Raw genomic sequence first — 23,234 nt, 5'->3', positions numbered from 1 at the left:
CTGGATAGTTGATTTGTAATTGGGATTAATACAGCATCTTAGTGCGGACTGTCGGAAGATACAGTCATGTGATTTAAGGTATTCAGAAACTCATCTGCAACCTCTTTAAAACCATTAATATTTAAACTTTCTGCAACAATGAGAAGTGGCCATGCGACTTGTTCACTTCATCCTTATAAATGATCACCATCATTTTAAATCTGTGTATTTTATGTCCTTGAGGATCACAGTGGGATAATTACAAGAATTTCCAATAAATAAATTAAAAAAGATTGGACTGCATGCACATGACACTGTTGTATGAGCCTAAAGGTGCACAGAACAGTGTGAGATCTTCCAGAGCTTCTCCAGAAAGTAACTGGTCAAACACAGGCAACATGTTGCTGTGGTGATTGTTTCCATCTTTATGAATAATTAGATATAATTATTCATTAAATTTACAGCTGCAATCTCAGATGTCAAAATTACACTGGTAGTTTAATCAACACACTTGCTGAGTTAGGCTTGGCCACAAACCAAAAATCCTAAAACTTCTGTTATGCATTTCCTTAAACCAAATCAATTCATAACACCATTGACAGAATTACCATAGCAGTTACGTATAACCTACAGTACCGTATATGCACCTTCAGAAAGTACTTTAACGTTGGTATGTAAAAAGCAAAAATTAGGCTTAGCTGCTACAAACTTCGTGACAGCCAAGCCTAATTTTTTGTTTTGTAGCTTATGCTACTACAACAATTTCATACATTCACCAAAAAACCAATAAAAGATTTACACAAACATATGTACAATGTTGAATTAAAACAGTGTGATATAAACATATTCTACAACAAGATTGATTCACTAAAAACATAAAATTTAGAGCACTAAAATAATAATAAATGGGCTTACTTTTTAAATATGGGTACTGTATTAATTATTTCTTATACCTTTATCCTTTTTTAGGTAATGATGGCCCTTGCTAGTCATCTTCAAATGGTTGAAGCAGAAAAGCAGAAGTTAAGGGCTCAAGTCAGAAGACTTTGTCAAGAAAATGCCTGGTTAAGAGATGAGCTAGCTAATACCCAACAAAAACTACAAGCTTCTGAACAAATGGTTGCCCAGTTGGAGGAGGAAAAAAAACATTTAGAATTCATGAATACCCTGAAGAAATATGATACTAATGAAGGGGTAAGAGGCTTTTAATAATAACAAGATTTCTCTCTCTCTCTCTCTCTCTTGCTCGCGTACAATTATCAGTTTCTGCCTACTTAACTGAATGCAGCAATCATTGTACTGTCAAGATGCTCCAACAGTCTTTTGATGTATTAATTTATTCAAGGACTGGTAAACTGAGGTTCTGATTTGAGGGTTGGATAAATGACGGCATCACTGTGTGTTACTAGTAGCAGCCCTGGTGGGAAGTAATTTTATTTTTTGCATGCTCTGTTGCCTGCAATATATTACGTTTTTATGTAAAATTTTAATTAACATTTCTAGTATTTTCTGATGAATATTTTAGACACATATGATTTCAACACAGTAGTGTACTGTTAATATATTTATACTTGTGCATTTAATTTATATTATATTAATTGAAAATCAATCCTGTCAGTGTAAATGAAGAATTTGAATTAATTTGGATAAGTCTGTTTTAGTACTGGCTGCTGTTACGTCATTGTTTTCTCTATATTATACCTTGTTCTACCTCTAAGTAGCCTGCTTTCTAATCTACTGTTGTGCCTTTAAAATATTAATTCAGTACTATTTCCTTTTCGGACATTGGCAAAATTTATTTTATGCTGTGCCAGCCAATATCCTATAACAGAAGAGACTCTTGTTCAGGGAAATTTTCTAAGAAGTTGTTCATTCAGAATCTAACATGAAAATTCTCACTAATTTAAGATAATACCTGCACACTAGCAAAAAGTAACAAGACCTTGTTTGTTGTATATGAGAATGTGCATTAATATGTGTAATGTATTAGAAATATTTGTAGTCAAAACAGAAAACTAAACTAGAGAATTATGTCAAATTAGTTGAAAGTTTATTTTTCACTAGGTTAGACTATAATAAATTTAGTTAATCCTTTATCCCAGTGAGAGCAAACAAAGTTTGCGCCTGAAAATATCTTCAGGACTGAATATAGTGTTGTACTATCTTATTTGGGTAAGTAGCACAGCACCAGGCAACTTGTAGCAAAGGTGGAGCAAGCTGCCAACACTCCTATCCCAGTATCACCCATAATGCAAAACACATCTCCTTGTGGATATGTATACTGTTATGCATTAAGGGATTGGCCACTACCCAGACTAGTTTTGACCTTTACTGAGGTCTCTTCAGTGGGAGCCAGGCCCAGAGTTGGAGATACCAGGCAGAAGCAGTAGCAAGGTCATCTTTACCTATAGGAGTTGTCAAAAAAGTTTGCCACCTTTTTTTATTAAATTACTCTGGATTTAGAGAAAGATGTTGAAAGTTTATTTTTCACTAGGTTAGACTATAATAAATTTAGTTTAATCCTTTATCCCAGTGAGAGCAAACAAAGTTTGCACCTGAAAATATCTTCAGGACTGAATATAGATAGTCCTGAAGGCGTAATATAGTCGTTTCAGACGCAAACTTTGTTTGCTCTCACTGGGATAAAGGATTAAACTAAATTTATTATAGTCTAACCTAGTGAAAAATAAACTTTCAACATCTTTCTCTAAATCCAGAGTAATTTAATAAAAAAAAAAAAAAAAAAAAGGTGGCAAACCTTTTGGCAACTCCTATAGGTAAAGATGACTTTGCTACTGCTTCTGCTTGGTATCTCCAACTCTGAGCCTGGCTCCCACTGAAGAGACCTCAGTAAAGGTCAAAACTAGTCTGGGTAGTGACCAATCCCTTAATGCATAACAGTATACATATCCACAAGGAGATGTGTTTTGCATTATGGGTGATACTGGGATAGGAGTGTTGGCAGCTTGCTCCACCTTTGCTACAAGTTGCCTGGTGCTGTGCTACTTACCCAAATAAGATAGTACAACACTATATTCAGTCCTGAAGATATTTTCAGGCGCAAACTTTGTTTGCTCTCACTGGGATAAAGGATTAAACTAAATTTATTATGTCAAATTAGTGATTATATGTAAAGGAAATATTGTCTTAAATTTGTGTCCTATTAAGCTATCTAAAATAACGTAAATCATCAGACACTAATGAGTAACAGTGCAAAGGTCTCTTCTGAAACGCACGTATCGGTTGTAATGCCGGAGGCTACAGCGTATGCGGAAAATAACGTAAGCGCCTTTCCTCGAAGACAGCACCTAACAGCAATAGGGAGATTAAGGATCATCTTAAGGGCATTAAAACTAAGGGTTGTGCAAAAAAAAAAAAAAAGGATACAGCAAAAAGAGGGTGCTAGAACACAGAATATAAGGCAAGGCCTCTTGTTCCGGATTTCATCTCGAGGATTCATGACCAGTGGTCGGAGAAAGAACGAACCAGGGTTCTATGATGTTGGACAGCAGACCGTTTTCCTGATTATGCTGAAGAAAATACCATGCGAAGCCGTACGCAAATCATCAGTTTATGCAGAATCGTGCCAGTCACTGGATGTCCCATCGGAAAGGAGCAGAGATAGCCCTCAGTTGCGGCAGAAATTAGTTAGAGTCCTGCAGCAGTAGAAAGGACGATGTAGCCAAAAGCCAGGCGCCAAAATAGCCAATCGAAGGATGACCAGAACAACACATGGTAGTTAACACGTTCGCTGCCACGCTACTTCGGCATAGTCTGTTATCGTACACAGAGCAATTTCACTTCTTCAAGGTCAGTACGGTAATCTCGTTGCCGGCGGTAAGCGTCATACGAGTATACTCGTAGTTGGCTTGTGCAGAGCATATACCATCTATTGAGACTACACAGTTTTGATGCTAGCTCCACAAGCCAAGCATTTTCACTTCTTCAAGGTCAGTACAGTAATCTCGTTGTCGGCGGCAAGCGTCATATGAGTATACTCGTAGTTGGCAGCAAACGTGTTAATAGACCTTCAGAAAGAACTGGGTAATGTAGAGATTTTTATTTGTTACAGAAGTGATAGAACTTGTGTTTGATTAAGTTATGTGGACAATCCTTAGAGAACTTTGATAAGATTTCGTATTTTGAGACAGCAAATTCTGTTGGACAAGGAATTGTCAGGAACGAATCTAATTGTATGTGACTGAAGTAATAAATGTATTTTGTTTAGTAGATAACCTTAACTGAGATAGCAACAAGTTGTGTAATATGTCTTTATGAATAGCATACATGAGAGGATCTTAATTTAGTGTAATATTGTCATTGCTTTCTATTGTTCTGTGTGATTAACAATTTGATCTGTCTAGGTGAACTTGATTAATTTAGAATTGTTTAATTATCTTAGCATGAGATTTAACTTAGCAAGAGATTTAGAAGTTTTAGTATTTTGATTCAGTTTAGTTGTAATTGTCATTCAGTTCCAATAAACATGTTTTATTGCATATGCCTGAGTCATGCCTGAATTTGAGATATCAAATTACCACTTATAAAATTAGAACCATAACGGGAGAAATTTTAGATATATATGTTTAAGTAATAGATCATTGGTAACGACTGCAATAGTTCCGATATCTATTTAAGTGTGTGTTAGAGTGAATGCCAATGAATCTAGGAATATTTCCCTGAACTTGAATAAATTCCTGTTATAGGATACTGGCTGGTGAAGTATAAATATAAATTTGCCAGTATTTGAAAAGGAAATATCCCTAGGTAGAATCTAGTTAGGCTACACACAAGAAAAGATAATGGTAGAAACAACAACATAACACTGCCAAAAGGTTCTATTTCATGAGTAGTGGTTTGAATTCGTAATCAGGCATAAACTCAGGTATAAGGTACAAAACATGTTTATTGGAAAAGCATAAAACATTTACAGTTAAGAAAATTCAAATACTCAATAGAACAAATCTCACTCTAAGTTAAGGTTCATACTAAATCACAACAATGAATTTGAGTAAGCTAAATCCTTCAATTATGAAAGAGTAAGATTAAGTGTAAGCATAACACTACTAGGATATAATTCCTTTCACAAGTTATTCACAGAAGATGTATTGAACACTTTCATTAATACTCTATCAATAACCATCTTAATTCTAAATTGCATTAGTCAAGCCTAGCCATTCTCAATCAAAATACTGCCTATCATCATTTCTTCTTTGTTCCATGTGGTCTTAACTAATTCAATCAAATTCTCACTTAAAAGTTCTCTATTAGTGTCCTTAGTTTACAGTATACACAAATTTCTTATTCTTCTAAGTGATTTTTAACATAGAATGAAATTCTTTACATTACTGGATCCTTTCTGATTTCATGCCGCCATCTCATGTAGATGGGATTACCTTACTGTATATTTATCGACCGTCTTTGCGCCTGGCGATGCACTACACTTTTCTTTGAATCATTTCCGGACTGTGGCATGCTGTCTACCGCTCCACAGAAAAATTTTCTCCGTCCTCCTCGATGGGACTTTATTCGAAGGCTCGATTCTTCATAGGCCGTCGTAACACGATCAGCTTCGCTTAGAAATCCTCAAACATCCTCAAGAATAGCCCTCGTCATCCAACATCACTGTAGTCAACCCACTGCTCTCTCACGAATCCCCCCTCCGACAAACCTCCTAAAACTGGAATCCAGGAACCAAAGAATAAAAAGTTTTATTCACCCTTTCGGGGGCCCTCTATTCGATGTATTTTTTACCCACGAACCCCATCGTTCATGCCCCTTGGGTGATCCTACACTTTTCCTAATCTGTTAGGTTACCCTATTCCAGGTAGTTGTTCTGACATCACTTTCCACATAGGTACAGCCTCCATCGCTACGCTCGACTTGTACAGATTATATGCGATTATTCCAGATTACTACTCATTATCTTTCTGGAAATTTCATAATATACTAGACAGCTTAATGGGATTTACAAATAACTTAACAATTCCCTTACATAATTCTTACTATTCTGACACAAAATTCTCTGCTTCTCATTTCAGTTATACAGGAATAAATTTCAATATGTGGCGCATATGGACTACACATTATCACATAACATAAAGAAATTTTTCATAATTATTAGCTGATATGCAGGTATCGCCTTAATTAGTAATATTTACATGTTAAATCCTGAATAAAGAACTAACTTGTAAAGTTCTCCATTCAGGATCTAACACTGCCTATCTGAAATGGTGTTATATCAGAGGCATTCCAGATGAATCAGTTTTTAACTCACAATCAGGAATTAGATGATCCAGATATGTATGGTGCAAATGCAGGATGACAATTCAAGAATGTGGAAGCTTTCTAGATAATGTCTTATTTTTCTGCTTCCCATTAATAGTATGATTAATCTTGGAGATTGTTTGCCTTAAGGTAGAATCTGCTTTGAAAGTTGGTAAAAATTCTTTTGTTGTTGATCCATTTTTAGACTTTCTCTGTTCTCGTTGCTATGAACTTATACTAGTTCTTCTGCATGTCTTATGGCTGATTTTTGAAAAATTCTATAGTTTATTTCTAATGGTTCATTCTTTGATGTTTCCTTAGCCAGTTCTGTTCTCCAATACCTACTATCCGAGTATACACCTTTACTCAGCAGAGCTATGTTTTCTATTTTTGTAGATTATCATTACAAAATTTCTTGCTGTTTCTTTCAGTGCTTAGTGGTTGTTTTTTTATGCTATTGGTAGTGTATCATATTGTCACCTAAGTTTGCTGCAGTCTTTTGTTGAGCAGTGTAGCTCATCTTTAATGGAATGAAAACAGCAAAAACAGCACAATTAAACACAGCTTTAATATTTACATTCTCTTAAATTCTGTCAGTTTGATTTGCTGTTCTCTGTTACTCACTTAATGCAAACAGTCCTTCTGATCCTTTTGGTTTCCTTTGTGGTGATTTTCTCCAGTTCAGTCTCCTTGAACTGGAGAAAACTTTTCTAACTGCACTGATCCAGTAGGTAATAATTCTGAGGCATTTCTATCAGCATCGATCTCACAAAAATCATTTATGCACCTCCAAGTTATCTGAACTACTTTCCAAATTCTCTTGATCTCTTCCTCACTTGTGATCCTTCTAAGTATACTGCACTGTTCACTTTTTTTTATTAAGTTTATGCTGTTGTTTATTCAGACTACGCACAATCTAGTGTTGATTTCTTCTCTCATGGAATAATACACAGCCACTTTGTAAATAAATTTGTAGATATGTATAGATATTCTTCTTTTGAGCCCATTTTTATAACCAATTATTTTGGTTATAAAAATGGGCTCAAAAAAAGATTTGGTTATTGCCTCTTCTCTCCCCACCCCCTTACATTTGCCTCCAACTTTCTCTGTTGAAGGTTTCCTGATGCCAACTAGCCATCTCCACCAGGTTATCCTTCCATCTTTTCTCTGGTTGTCCTGGAATTAATCTTCATTCATATGGATGCCACTGGGCGATTGTCTTTGTTCATCTGTCACTTTTCATCCATGCAGTATGTCCTGTCCATCTCCATTTTAATTTTAAAAAAATCTCTTACCCTGTATCTAATGCCTTTTTTTTCCTTATATTTTTATTCCTGATTTTGTCTTGCAGTTTGTTTAATATAGCACTCTCCATTCTCTCCATTTTTTTACTCATTCTGTCTAGTATTTTTTTTTTGGTTATTAAAGATTTGGTTCATGGAGACTGTCTGATATACTGAATTCCATTAATCTGTAGGTTGAACCAAGATTTATCTGAAAAAAAAAAAAAAAGAAAATAGTATTTGCTTAGTCTGAATTCCACTTAAGCATGACCACGTATCTGATCCATATGTCATAACTGGAATGATACACTGGTTTGAAAAGTTTGTCTCTATTTTCTGGTTTTGTTTTACAGCATTTTAATTTTTTCAGTTATATAAATTTTTTTTTTTCCCCTTTATAAATGATATGGCAGTGGTGATGTATTCTGCCAGCAAGCCTCCTGAAGCTGGTCATATCGATACTGAGGAACTAAACTAAGAGGGAATCCGACTTGGGAATGATGATACTCAAAAGGAGCAGCTTTCCAACAGCATCTGCTTCCCCTTGGGATGGAGACAGCTGACAAGAGAGAGCTTACTTGGTAACTCAGGCATATTCTGATGCAGAACAGTGTAGGCTGAGTATGAATAAAGGCAGGATACCTATCTTTTTGGATGGCAAGAGTTATAATATCAATGATGGCATTCCAACCAACGCTAGTTAGATGGGCTGCTGCCAATCCTCCCCCAAAATGATTCATCATTGTGGAATAAAAGACAAGCCCTTTCCATTAAAACCATGAATATTATTAACTATACAAATCACAAATCTGTCCAGCCATTGAGTACTGTTCTTGCAGTTGGATTGCTGCCCTTAAGAGCTCCCTAAAACTAACAGTACAGAAGAGAGCAATATTTAATGACACATTGGTCACCAAATGAAATTCTAAGTTATCTGAAAGGGGAAATATTTGACTGTATTTTTCACATAGAGACTTGGTGAAGTTCATGGCGACTCTTTGATGCACTGAATTCCATTAATCTGTAGGTTGAACCAAGATCTATCTGAAAGAAAAAAAAAATAGTGTTTGCTCAGTCTGAATTCCACTTAGTTCCATATTTTGCTAATTATAAACATGTGGTATTTTGATTTGTTACTCTTTTTTTTTATCCTCTGGATAATAGAATTTTAAGTTTCTAACCATTAACCAGTGTCTCACAGTAGCACCATTTAGCTGTGAAGTGTTAGCCTGTGCAACATTTCACTGTTTCCTTTAGTTTGCAAGAATCAAGAGGTTTTTTAATCTGATAAATTCATCTGAGGTTGTAATTGTGAATGGGGTTTCACACTTTTCACCAACTGAGAGTGATCGTGAATTCATCACCTGGGTTGTGGCTAGCAATATGCAGAATTCTGTGAGGAAAGGATATATGTGGAAGTACAAGGCTGCTGATTATGATGAGCTTAAGAGACAGCTTTGAGCTATAGCATGGAATGGGGAGTTGAGAGGTAAGGAAATAAATGCTGCTTGGGAACTGACAAAGAAATACATAACAGCATCAATATGTGAATGTATTCATAAGGTCAAAATACTGAATAAGGTAGTTGTAAAATTGATAAATGAGAGGCTTAAGAATGAAACCTGGGAGAAGAAGATATATAATAAGGTGTGTGAGGCTGAGGTATTAGAGCTGTTTCACAAACTGAATAAGAATTCATCAATAGGGACTGATGGAATATCAGCATGTGTGCTAAAAGAGTGTTCAGCTGAACTGGCCATTCCTTTGACCAGGATGTTTAATATGAGTCTCAGAACAGGGAAGATTCCTCAGGAATGGAAGGAATGTATGGTAATTCCATAGTACAAGGATGTGCAAAGACCGATGTATCCAACTATCGACCAATTAGTATCTCAGAAGTGGTGGTGAAGATTTTGAAAAAATTAGTTAGGGGTCTGCACTCAGAAATGGGTTGACAGTGAATATCTACTTTGCAATGAACAACATGGGTTTACTAAGGGAAGGTCATGTTTTAGCAACTTGCTCACATTCTATAACAATGTTACCATTGAACCAGACAAGGGGAATGGATATACCACGATACTTTTGGATTTTGCTAAGGTTTTTGACAGAATACAGCATGGCAGACTGCTGCATAAATTAGAGAAAATTAGTTTGGGTTATACAATATTAGCATGGATAAGAGGATAGCTGACTGACAGATATCAAAAAGTGGTATACAGGGGATCTGAGTCTGCAAGGTTTAAGGTAACAAGTGCTATACCACAAGGATCAGTGCTTGGTCCACTGTTATTCAATTTGTACATTAATGATATTGGGAAGGATTTGACAAGTGACATACAGTTATTTGCTGATGATGCAAAGATAGGTAGGGTAATCAGGAATGATGCTGATATGCAGTCTTTGCAGAATGATTTGAATAGGCTGGAATTGTGGGCATGGGAAAATGGGTGTCAGTTCAATGTCAGTAAATGTAAAATCATTCACTCCGGCATGATTAGATATCCAATGTCGTATTATATTGGGTATTAGGCTAGAAGAAACTGAGGCTAGGGATCTTGGAGTGTTAATAGATAGGAAGTTGAAGTTGAGGGGCCATGTGGCAAAGATTACAAATACAACTCAAAAGATAATTGCAATGCTGAAACGAGCGTTCACATGTAAAGATAAGGATGTTGTTGTTTTTCCTCTTTACAAGTCCTTGATAAGACCTCACTTGGACAATTGTGTGCAGGTCTGGTCTCCTGGTTCCCATTGTGATTCTGATATATTGGAGAGAGTAAAAAATGATATCAGGATTGTGGAATACTGATTATGAAGACAGATTGAGAATTTGTAGACTGCAGACACTAGCAAATAGGAGAAAGAGGAATGATATGATTGAAACTTACAGACTTCTGAAAGGCTCATACAGGATTTCAATTGATGGAATTTTTCAATTTATGGAAGGTGGGGAAAGGACGAGAGGGCATCCTTGGAAGCTGAGAATGAAGGCCACCAAAAAGGGTGTGAGGGCTAGATTTTTCTCTCAGAGGACGGTGCGTGATTTGAATGGATTGCCATTGGATGTTGTGAGTGCAAGCAGTGTGAATGAATTCAAGAATAAGTATGATAGCTGGTGTGTGTAGTATGTGGCCTCCTTCGATGAGTCTCTGACTCACTGGAGGGCTCTCTTAATGATAATAATGGTAATAATCAGTTACATGAAGAATATAAAGTACAAGCCAGGAGAGTAACACATTTAGAAAAACAAAAGTGCAGTATGAGCAGAAATTGGCAAATCAGCAAAGAAAGACCCTAGAGAGATCTTCGATATGCAGCAAGTAGAAGGAAGGATGATCATAGTAAGATGATGTTAATGGATTAAAATTGTAGAATGGTAACTTCTATAGAAGACATTATTGAGGTATTCAGGTGATCAATTTATAAGGATGCTTCATCCTGATCAGGGTTGAAATCATGAGAAACTTAAGTGTGGAGGACATAGGAGAGGATGGCTTAATTGTGAGTGAGCTGGAGGTGTTTGAGGAAATAAATAAACTTGATGTCAATAAGGTGATAGGATTTGATGACATATCAAATCCTATCACCACACATCTTAAGGGAATACTCCAAGGAATTGGCATGCCTGTTTAATAGGCGTCTTACAACAGCACAGGTTCCAAGGGAGTGGAAGGAGGATAAAATTGTTCCACTGCATAAAGGTTGTGATAAGACTGTAGCTTCAAATTATAGGCCAGTCTGTATATCTGGAGTGTGGTGAAGTTATGGGAGAGATTGGTGAGAAGTAGGATACAGAAATGGGTTGATAACAGCAGTATTCTCGTGGTTATCAGCATGGGTTTGTTAAACAGAGATCATGTTTTACTTACTTATGTACTATATAACAAGGTGGCAAATACCTTGGACAGGGGAGATGCTTATACAGTTGTGTACTTAAATTTTGCAAAAGCTTTTGATAGACTGCCACATGACAAGCTGTTAGATAAATTCAAACAGATGGGATTGGATAACAGACTTCTGAGTTGGATCAGTTAATGGTTGTCAGATAGGTATCAGAAAATTGTATATGGGGGTGCAGTATCCCGAAATAGGAAGGTCATTAGTGATGTACCGCAGAAGTCAGTTTTGTGACCATTGTTGTTCAATTTGTATGTTAATGATATTGGGATGGGTTTAACTAGTGATAAGCAGCTGTTTGCAGATGATGCAAAATTGGGAAAAGCAATGCTAAATTAAGCAGATGACCCTACAGAAGGACTTGAATAGATTGCATGAATTGGCAGGTAAGTGGAACTGTCAGTTCAGTGTTTCAAAGTGTAAATTTTTGAGATTTGGTAAGCAACAATGAGATGCAAAGTATACACTTGGTGAGGAAGCTTTAAAGGAAGTAGAGAAGATTGGAGATCTGGGGTAGAACAAGAGGCCATCGCTGGAAACTGTATAAAGAGAGTGTGAGCAGAGAAGTGAGATAAAAGTTCTTTGCATGGAGAGTGGTTGGTGAGTGGAATGCTTTGCCTGAGTGTGTTGTGAATGCAGACACAGTGAATCAGTTTAAGGCACATTTGAATCAGCATTGTGTGCAATAGTGTGTATGTCCCACGATGAGTCTCTTACTCCATGGAGGTCAGATAATATTAATAATAATTTGACGTAATCTGTGAGTTTTGTAGTGATAATTACTTGTAGCAGTAGTCCTATTTCTCCATAGACTCCTTGTATTTAAGTTTTTTTTTTTTTTGTTTTCTTAATTTCATATGATCACTGTCGTTTATTCTTTGAGCAAATGCAGTACTCTTGAATGGCATTAATCCAATTTTTGTTAATATCTCACAGTGAACTTTTTTCATCACAACAAGAAAATGCAAGATTTTTTCCTAGTGTTAATGGTACTTTTGTACTCACAATTACATAATAATATTAGCATTGCAGCTTTAAATATTTGGATGATTCAGTTGTTGAATGGTAGGCAATATCAAATAGTGTGATATGGGAAATATCAGAATTGTGAATTGAATAGTGGTGCTTATTTGTGTGTATGGTCCCACAGAATCTTCTACTAAGAAAAAAGTGGAGGAATTTTTTGAGACATTAGAAAAGACATTGACATAAAGAAAAAAATAAAAGTTGATCCTTGTTGAAGATGAAACTGCAGAGTAGAAATGATTACCATACAGAAAAATGTTTTTCAAATATTTGGAGAAAAGAGCAAAGCTAATAATAAAATAATAGACATTATTTGCTGGATTTCTGTTCAGGACATGAAATAGCTATTACTAACACCATGTTCAAACATAAAAATATGCATAAATTCACATGGAGAGAAGATGCAAGAAATAAAGTCTGACTGTTATTGTTGATAGTGATGTTTCCCCACCGTTTCAGGACACAAGAATATATAGAGGATTTGGAACTGGAAGTGATTAACATTGTAATGTTGAGCAAGATAAAATCCTTCTCAATGGATTTTATCCATTGAAAGCTGCTCAAAGTTGAGCAGCTTTCAGAGGTGAACTGTAGGCTCAAATACAAAAACATTAAAGAAAAAATGCAAGATTCAAAAAAGAAGCAAACCCTGAATAAAACATTGATTGTTTTATCCACAGAGCATACAATCTTGCATGTGGCAAGGTTGTGTGCAAGGACAGAAAAATCAAAACTCTACAGTGAACTCAAAAAATGAGAAGCAGTCAAGGGAAAGAAGAAAGCATATCGTATGTTCCTGGCAAGTAAGTCATTTTGTGCCATTAGGGTATACAGAGGAAGTGAACTACTGTGTGAAACTAGCTAAACAAAAGCCATGAGAAGATTTTGGTAAGAACATAGAAAATAAATATCAGGAAGGTGGTAAAATATTCTCTAGGTTATTGAAAAAACTTACAAATGGAGGAAAGAGTGCTGTAAAAGGAATCAGATGATAAAGGTGACATAAAAACAGAAGATATAAATATTCTAAATTTGTGGAAGTACAGACATACAGACATATTTTGGGAAAATTTGGAGAAAAGAGCAAAGCTAATAATAATGGTAAATACCTTTTGGATTTCTGCTCAGGACACGGACTGGTAATTGTTAACATAATGTTCCAACATAAAAATGTGCACAAATTCACATGGAGAGAAGAGGCAAGGAATAAGAAAAGTCTCATGTTATTGTTGAGAGTAATACACTCTAGTGTCCTGCACCTCACTGGTGTAGGACACTAGACACATAGTGTACAGAGGATTTGAAATTGGTAGTGATCACCATTTAGTCTTAAGCAGGATAAAATTGAATTTCATGCTGAAGAGAAGAACTTGTAAGAAAGTTTTAAAGCGAATAAAAGTTGAGTAGCTGTTAGATGTGAACTGCAGATTAAAATACACAAACATTATTGAAGAAAAAATGTAAGAGTTTGAGAACAGGAACCAAACTTTGGAGATTCAGTGGCAAGCCCCTGAAGAAACATTGATTGACTCAGGCATAGAGACATGTGGTGAGGTTGTTTGCAAGGATAGAAAATTCAGAACTCCATGGTGGACACAGAAAGTTAAAGAGACAGTGAAGGAAAAGAAGAAAGCATATTATGGGAAGACTTTGGTAAGAACATAGAAAATAAATATCAGGAAGGTGGTAAAATGTTCTGGAATATGTTGAAAAAGCTTAGAAATGGAGGCTGATAGAGGTGACATGAAAAGTGGCGAAAAAGATATCCTTGATGCATGGAGTAATTACTTCAAAAAATTGCTAAATGAAACAAGCAGTAACAGCAAAGTGGTAAAAAAATACTCAGCAGGCATGCAATCAGGAATACATGTCCGTATTCCTAAAGTAGAAAAAGCCATCAAAAGCCTGAAATGTGGAAAGGCAGTGGGAGTAGATCATATTCGACTAGAAATGCTCAAGTATGGAGGTATAAAAATCTTGCAGTGGCTGCACTGCATAGTTCAGAAGGCCTGGACAGAGGGATGAATTCTAGATGATTGGAGTAGAGCTCTCATAGTACCCATATATAAAAAGGGAAATAAAACTGAATGTGAGAATTACAGAGGTATTTCCCTACTAAGTATTCCTGGTAAGATTTATGCAAGTATACTTGAGAAACAGTTGAGAAGGATTGTCAAAGGAAAGCTTAGTGAACAACAAGCTGGATTCAGGCCAAATAGAGGTGCTCAGGATCAGATTTTCACTTTACGACAAATAGTTGAGAGATCATGGGAATATAATAAAGATCTATATTTCAGTTTTGTAGATCTCAAAAGGCATATGACAAGGTGCCAAGAGAGAAGCTATTGAAAATTCTACAGATATATGGTGTCAATGGGGCATTATATCAAGCAATACTTGGTCTTTATTTGAGTTGTAAGTCAGCAGTGAGAATTGAAGAAAGTACAGGAAGACAGTTTGATGTTAAATCTTGTGTCAGGCAAGGATGTACATTATCTCCTCTGTTATTCATTATCGGTATGGATCACACTATGAAGACTATGAAGTAAAGTGGTATTAAACCTGATATCAAAATTGAAAATTTTAATCTCAGCTCTTTACTTTATGTGGATGATGTTATACTTCTAAATATATCCAGTACAAGTCTGCAAGATTCCCTAACTAAATTGAATAACTGCTATAATAGATATGATTGAAGGTCAGCAATAACAAGACAAAGACAATGAAAATAGGCAGAAGCATTGAATATATTAACTGTATTGTGAATGGAGAATCTATAGAACAAATAAAACATTTCAGCTACTTAGGCACGATTTTTAGTGAAGATGGTAAATTAAATATGGAAATAGGCAACAGAATCCACAAAGCTGTTATGTTAGGAAGTCAATTGAATAAATTTATATGGAGTAAGAGAGAAATTAGTCAAAACACTAAATTAGCTGTATACAACACAGTGTTCAAGCCAATTTCAGCTTATGGATCTGAGAACTGGGTTCGAAATAAAACACTTGACCAAAGACTAGAGACTGCAGATATGAGAGCCCTGAGAAAGATTAGGGGTATGAACAGATGGCTTCAATGACAATATCATATTAAAAATGAAGATATTAGGAAAGAACTTGAAATTTTTAGCATCCAGGAATATTTAGCAGAGCTACTCTCAGGTGGTATGGGCACTTAAACAGAATGGGAGAGGAAAGATTAACAAAACAAGTGTTCTCTGCCAGGTTGGCAGGCAAAAGACCCAGAGGAAGACCAAGGTATAGGTGGTGGATTGATACAGTAAAAAGTGCCTTTGAAGACAGAAATACAAGTTCTGATAATGTTGGAGTCTTGAGAGATAACAGATTGATTTGGAGGAAAATTGTTGATAGGAAGTTAGTAATGATGTAAGTTTTTCATGTATTACTATCATAATATCCTTTTCACCCTTTGAGGTACATGTCAGGAATTTGATGATGCCCTGAAATGTCTGGAATAATTACTTTGAAAATTGCTAAATGAAACAAGCAGTGATAATGATGATAGCAGGAAACACTCAACAGGAATGTTATCAAGAATATATATAATACTTGAGTAGAAAAATACCATCAAAAACCCAAATTGTTGAAAGGCAGCTGGAATAGATAATATTTGAGAAATGATCAAATAAGGAGTTATAAAAGTTTTACACCCTCTCGTCAGAGAGTAGATTTCTGGATGATTGGAGTAGAGCTTCCATAGTACCCATCTATGAAAAAAAAAACTGAATGTGAGAATTTGAGGTATTTCCCTACTGAGTGTTCCATTTCCCCAAGTGCACGTGAGGAAAGGTTAAGAAAAATTGTGAAAGAGAAGCTTGGTAAAGAACAAACTGGATTCAGGCCAAATAAAGGTTGTCAGGACCATATTTTCGCTTTAAGACAAATAGTTGAGAAGTCATAGGAATATAACGAGGATATCTATTTAATTAAGCTTCATTGATCTAGAAAAGACATGCCAAAATGGAAGATGCTCAAAACAGTACAGTTACATGGTGTAAATGGGATATTATATCAAGCAATGGTAAGTCTATAGGCGAGTTGTAAGTCAGCAGTTAAAATTAAAGAAGGTATAGGAAGATGGTTTGGTGGTTTAAGTCATGTGTGAGACAAGGATCTACTTTGTCTCTGCTGTTATTCATCATCTATATTGATTTACATTACAAAGGAAACTGGTATTAAACCTGATATCAGAATTGATGTTGTTAATCTAATCTCTGCTTTATGCAGATAATGTTATATTTTTAATAAATCTAGTACATGACTGCAGGATTCCGTGACTAAATTGAATAAATGCTCTAATAATTTTGGTGTGAAAATAAGCAGCAAAGACTCAGGGTGAAAATACACAGAAACATTGAAAACTGCATCCTGAATGGAGTAAATAATAAAGTAGCATGTAAAAACCACAGTGATATCTTTAATTAGTAAAAGGACAGATATTTCATACTAAAATTAATAGTACATCTTCAGTGTCTGTAACAGTAATAGGAATGGAATACAAGCAAAACGTTCGTTAGATCACCTATTAAAATACAGTTGTTATCGCGTGCTAGGAAATAATAGAAATAACAAATCTAATCTATTAAGATAAATGGTTTTTTACATAAGATAAAAGTCTCCCAGATCTTTGAGAGAGACATACAGTCATTTCTGTTTAAATTCGGTCGGTATAAGATAGTTTCACAACTTTCTTTGAATAAGCATTCATATTTGAATCTGCATTTATGAAGGAGAGCTGCTTTATCCCACTGGACACTATGAGTAGAGTCAATACTGTGCTGCGCCAGACCAGACTTCAGAGGTTTGTTATAATCAATATAATATTGATGTTCTTTTATTCTTTTTTCCAAAGAATGGCCAGTTTGTCCAAAATAAGAGACATCACATTCGCAAGGTATTTGGTAAACGCCAGCCAAAGATAGAGAAGACAGTTTATCTTTTGTAGAAGGTAATAAAGAAGAAATTTTGTTGATAGGAATATATATTGGAATCAATTCATACTTTTTCAGAATTCTACCTATAGGTTCTGAGATTCCTGGAATGTACGGAATAAGAACTCTGTGGACTGTTGAAGAAACTGTAGGTGTTGGAACATAAGAGTCAAGTATCTGTTGGATTTGATTGGAGTTGTAATCATTTGATTCCATTAACTTTTTAATGATGGAAAGTTCTTGTTGTAAGATTATTGGGGAAGAGCAAACTTTATGTGCTCTATGAATTAGAGATTTAAGAATGCCAAATTTTTGAGATATGTGGTACGCAGACTTTTTGTGAATGTATCTGCCAGTAAATGTGGGTTTTCGAAAGACACTTGTAGGTACCAGAAGACGTTCTAATAAGGAGGATGTCCAAAAATGGTCAAGTACCAGGGTTTTCTTTTTCCAATATGCGTGGGTGAAGGTTATTTATCCATTGTATAAAAGTGGAAAGTTCATCTTCAGTGTGTGGCCAAACAGCAAAAACATCATCGACGTAATGGTAACAAAGAGATGGTTGAGTATGAATGGATGAGAACATAGTATCTTCGAATTGTTTCAAATAGTAGTTTGCCAAAGGTAGAGACAGAGGGCTACCCATGGCAGTACCTTCAATTTGTTTGTAGATTTTGTTTTTCCAACTGAAATAATTCGAATATGTCATCCTGAGTGGATGGCATATTCGAATATCCTTGCGATATCTGGAGGGTAATCTTCATATAAAGAATTGACTATGTCGGTTAATGGGATATCGTTGAACAGAGAAATGATGTCAAAACTGATTAATATTTCAGAATCTGTAATTTTTATATCCTTGATTTTTTCAAGAAAATCTATTGAGTTTTTTATATAGGATCTGGAATCGTGATAATACTTTTGCAATCCGATAAGTAGGAGAGTCAATGCAATTTACGACAGGTTGTACAGGACAGCCTTCTTTATGGATTTTTGGGAGTCCATAAAGACAAGGAGTTCTTCCAAAGTAGGTGCATATTTTATCCACGTAGTTAGGATCCCAACTTATAACCTCATCAAGTAATTTATTTAGCTGTTTAATTTGTTTGTTTGTTTAAAAAAAAAAAATTATCTTAATAGATTAAATTTGTTGTTTCTATTATTTCCTAACATGCAGTAACAATTGTATTTTAATAGGTGATCCAACGAACGTTTTGCTTCTATTTCATTCCTATTACTGTTACAGACACTGAAGATGTACTATTAATTTTAGTACGAAATATATCTGTCCTTTTACTAATTAAAGATATCATGGTTTTTACGTGTTACTTTATTATTTAATTACTATGCCACAGGTTCCACTAAAAATCAGAATCCTGAATGGAGGGCCCATAGAATAAGTAAAACATTTCAGCTATTTAGGTACAGTTTTTAGTGAAGATGGCAAATTAAATATGGAAATAGACAACAGAATTAACATAGCCGATATGTTAGGAAGTCAGCTAAATAAAAATATATAGAATGAGACAAAATTTCCCATACAGGACAGTGTTCAAGCCGATTTAAACTTCTGTATTTGAGATCTGGGTTAGAAATATAACACTTGATCAGACTGGAATGAGAGTTCTGAGAAATGTTAGAGTAGGTGAACAGATGGCATCAATGGCAGTATCATTAAAATTTAGGATATTAGGAAAGAACATGATATTGTTAGCATTCAGAAATGTGTTTGCTGAATTAATCTCAGGATTTACGGTAACTTTAAACAGAGTGGGACACAGAAGATTGACACAAGTATTTTTGGCTAGGTTGGCAGGTGAAAAACCCAAGGGAGACTCAGATCTAGATGGATTGATACAGTAAAAAGTACCTTAGAAGACAGAAATATAAGATCTGACATAATGAGAATTTCCTCCATAATTAATCTGTCAAGATTAATTATGGAGGAAAATTGTCAATCAGAAGTTAGTAGTTTATGAAAAAGTTACATCATTGCTATCATAATATCCTGTACATCCTCTCGAGGGTACATTGATGATTTTAATTATGATGATGATGATGAATGATTCATTGAACTTCATAGATAATGCAAGATTGTAGATGCATTATTCATCGAACTGTTATATCATAAACATAACTGTTCTACAACAGGAGTCAGCAATCTTTTCGGACTTACGGGCCACATTCAACTGTTATTTTTAATAATTGGGCTGCAAGCATTTCTGGGTAGCATTTAGATTAGATAGATAAAATACTAAATGCTACCCAGAAATCCCCCCCCCCCCTACTATCTACCACAGAAGACTACAACAAAACTATCACCATCCCATACATTAAAGGCACATCTGAAAAGATATCTAGGGTGCTTGATAAACACCAACTGCACACCGTATTTAAACCTTATGTGGAATTGGCAACTCTCATCTGTTCACCTTAGGACAGCTTCACTTCTTTATCACATCCAGGAGTCTATGAAGTGCCCTGTTCTTGTCATCGAGCCTACTACAGACAGACAGGAAGAACTGTGGACATCTGCCTCAATGAACACAAAAAATATATCTGGCACTTTCACTATGGCAAGTCAGGTCTGGCAGACCATGCTTTGGATACCCTGTCACACAGGATCAATTGGAAAAAAACAAAAGTACTGCACAGAAGCTTCTACAAGTCAGAAAGGTTGTTCCTGGAATCAGCAGAAGCCTTAAAACATACTCAAAACCTTGACAAGTATGGCTGTATAAATCTACCAAAGATTTGGGAGGCAGTCATCCTAAGACCAAATTAATATTTATTTATTTTAATTTTATTTTTTTCAAAACTTTGGACTACTATTTTTTAAAACTTTCAAGGACTACTATTTGGACTACTATATATATTTTAAAACTTTGGACTTTTTTTTTTTTTTTAACTTTGATGCCTCCGTATTAGGACTGTCTTGTGTTGCATGCTGCAATTACGTATACTAGCCCCACTGTTACACTGGATTGTGGTTGTCTCGCATTTGTAACAAACTTTGTTTGTGTGCTCTGAAGATGCTGGATATAATACCAGTGGAATATTAGCTTTTAAGTTAATAAATAGTTATTTTCTTATCAATCTGTGTTTGCATCAATACCATTTAAATCCAATTCATCATTAAAGTTAATTACTGTGGTTATTATGTAATTTATTATTTATTTAACATCAGCACTTCTTTTATTTCTGACATCTAATAACATTTTTGTGCACCTTTGCTGATAGCAATATGATCTACATATTTCATTCTGTGTATTGCCATCTTTTGCTGGAATATTGTGTCGCCTAAGTTATATTTGCCACACAGTTCCACCAACAGTTCACCATTTACGTTTCTCTCTCCCAAACCATGCTTGCCCATGACATTCTCCAATCCCTCATTATTCATACCAACTTTAGCGTTGAAGTCACCCATGAGAAGCTCTCATTACCATATGTCATCATTAAGGTCTTATCAAAATCTTTGATATGACTTTGATGAGACTTATTATTTGAAGAAAATCTTTTTCTTCAAATGATGCATTTGAAGAATTCTCACTTAGGGCATAGCAGTGAACAACTGTTAGCCTTCCAAATGTAGTATTAAGATTTACTGTTATTATTCATTCTGAAATTGGTTCACACACAATCATTGTTTGACTAAATCTTTTGCTTGATGATTCCAACTCCATACTGATGTATATCAGTTATATTAGGCATTTCATTTGGGAAAATTTATTCTACAATACCATTCCATCTTACTTTGCTAAACCCCAATAATTCAGTTTTGTATTTTACCATCTCCTTTCTTAGTTGTGCTTCCTGTTTGGTAGTGTTTTAACATTCCATTGGCCAATTTGTCTTAATTTTTTAAGTTTTAGTCGATACCAAGGAGTCCAATTTCTGCATTTATTCGTCTTGAAAACAATATTTAAATTTTCAATGACTTGCAGGTTGTTAGCACACAGGATTTCTATTCTGGTGGTGTAGGGCTGCTACCTCAGCATTGATATGCATTTTATACAGAAGCATTTACTCTCTTGTAAATGTTTCAGTTTTACCACCAATACCTGGTTACCAGAGCCTTATTTGTGATAGCAGATTCTACCATGAGAAAGCAAGAGTGGTATTTTGAGTGGGAGAGGCTATATATCATAAAGTCGAGGAATTCATAATATTCAATCACCACTTAGAAAAACCAGTTTCCTTTTCATATCCTTTTAATTTCAGTTAATGCTAGCACCTGTTTTTTTTTACAAACTGATAATTGTATTTATCATATCTAATCCTGTTTCTGTATTTTCAGAGATTTTGGATAACCTGAGTACCTCTACTTCATCTGCTTATATTTATGCACCTGTTCCCATTACATAATCACTATATTAAATCTACCTGTGTTCAGTAAAGTTATTAAATAATTTTTATCCTTTTACTTCTTATCTAGCAGAACTGGGAATTCTTTTTTGTTTTGCATATATACGATCTTCTCATAATCTGACGTTGCCTTCCGTACTATGCTTGCTGCTTTTCTATCCTATGTTTAATATTGCTTGTGAGCTTGCTCATCACAAATTTCTCCTTTTTCTTTCTGCAACATATTCTTTTTATTCCATCTTTGCTTAATTTGTTTTTCTTGTATAAATATATGTTTTTATGAATATTTATTATGTATTTGTGTATTTATTAAATTAAGTTTAACAATCTGGCAATCTGCACATCACATTTCATCTTCTCAGACATTGTGAAGGGTGAATTTATAATTTGGAAAAGCTTAACAAAAAGTGAAGAATATTGTGAAAGATACAGTTGCAACTGTAGATTGAGTCAGATGCTGTTATAAATATGGTGCAATCACTGTGGATCTCTTATGTGGTATAAGAATGGTACTTTGATTAATAAAATCATAGATGGACATTTTAATAAAAATAATAAATAGAAGGTAACTTATTTGCCATTTATTATTATTATTGTTAACATCTGACCTCTGTGGAGGCAGCGACTCATCGTGGAAGGTACACACTATCATACACACAGAGCTCATCCAACCGTGCCTTAAACTGATTCAATGTATCTGCATTAACAACACACTCAGACAATACATTCCACTCACCACCCACTCTGCATACAAACTACTCCTCACTCCTTGACTCGCATCCTATCCTACTTATACAGTTTCCAGATATCCTCCCCCTGTCAAATTATATGAAAAATCTCTTCCATGTCAACCTGATAACAACCCCTGACTAACTTATATATCTCAATTCCCTCCCCTCTCCTTCTCTTCACAAGGATTTACAATGGATTTACTCTGTCTGTGTACTCCACATTCCAAAGACCACTGACCACCTTTGTGAATCTTCTCTGGAACCTTTCGAACATATCTTCATCACCATGAAAACCTGGCTACCAAATCCGTGCATAATAATCCATATGACGTGCGATCAGGTTCTTATACAATGCCATTATAACCTTTTTTTTTCTACAAATCAGGGTCCTCTGCCTCATTGCCATTATCTAATGTGATGTCTTCACAACTTGTGCAGTGTGGCCCCTGAATTTCAGGTCCTTGTCCACCATCATTCTCAGATCTCTCATATTTTCTATCTCCTTTAAAGTTTCCCCAATAAGTGTATACAGAGGATGATTGGTTACCGAACATAATCCGTTCAAAGACTATGTTCACTACCCGAATTGTTTGTTAATCGATCATCGATTTACCATAGATTTTCATAGGAATTTGATTAATTCGTTCTGGAGACCCAAAAAAATAAATAAAAAATTATATAATTTCTTACTACGTTTATTTATAATAACAATAATACATACATACA

At 35.2% G+C, this 23,234-nt stretch overlaps 1 protein-coding gene across 2 annotated transcripts in view; it reads left to right on the top strand.

Annotated features, from left to right (window-relative positions):
* The window catches only part of Klc (kinesin light chain), a 261,355-nt gene that overhangs the window by 55,937 nt on the left and 182,184 nt on the right, over nucleotides 1–23,234 (top strand). For both annotated transcript variants that reach the window (XM_090399037.1, XM_090399036.1), the window contains exon 3: nucleotides 949–1,173. In XM_090399037.1, coding sequence (XP_090255163.1) covers nucleotides 949–1,173 — 225 coding nt within the window. The remainder of the gene's footprint in view (nucleotides 1–948; nucleotides 1,174–23,234) is intronic.

This window comes from Typopeltis vanoorti, chromosome 10 (assembly GCF_054136105.1).
Source record: "Typopeltis vanoorti isolate ZY-2024b chromosome 10, IOZ_Tvanoo_1.0, whole genome shotgun sequence".
Lineage (NCBI taxonomy): Eukaryota > Metazoa > Arthropoda > Arachnida > Uropygi > Thelyphonidae > Typopeltis > Typopeltis vanoorti.
The sequence above is the reverse complement of the archived record's forward strand: the minus strand, read 5'-3'. Positions and strand labels throughout refer to the sequence as shown.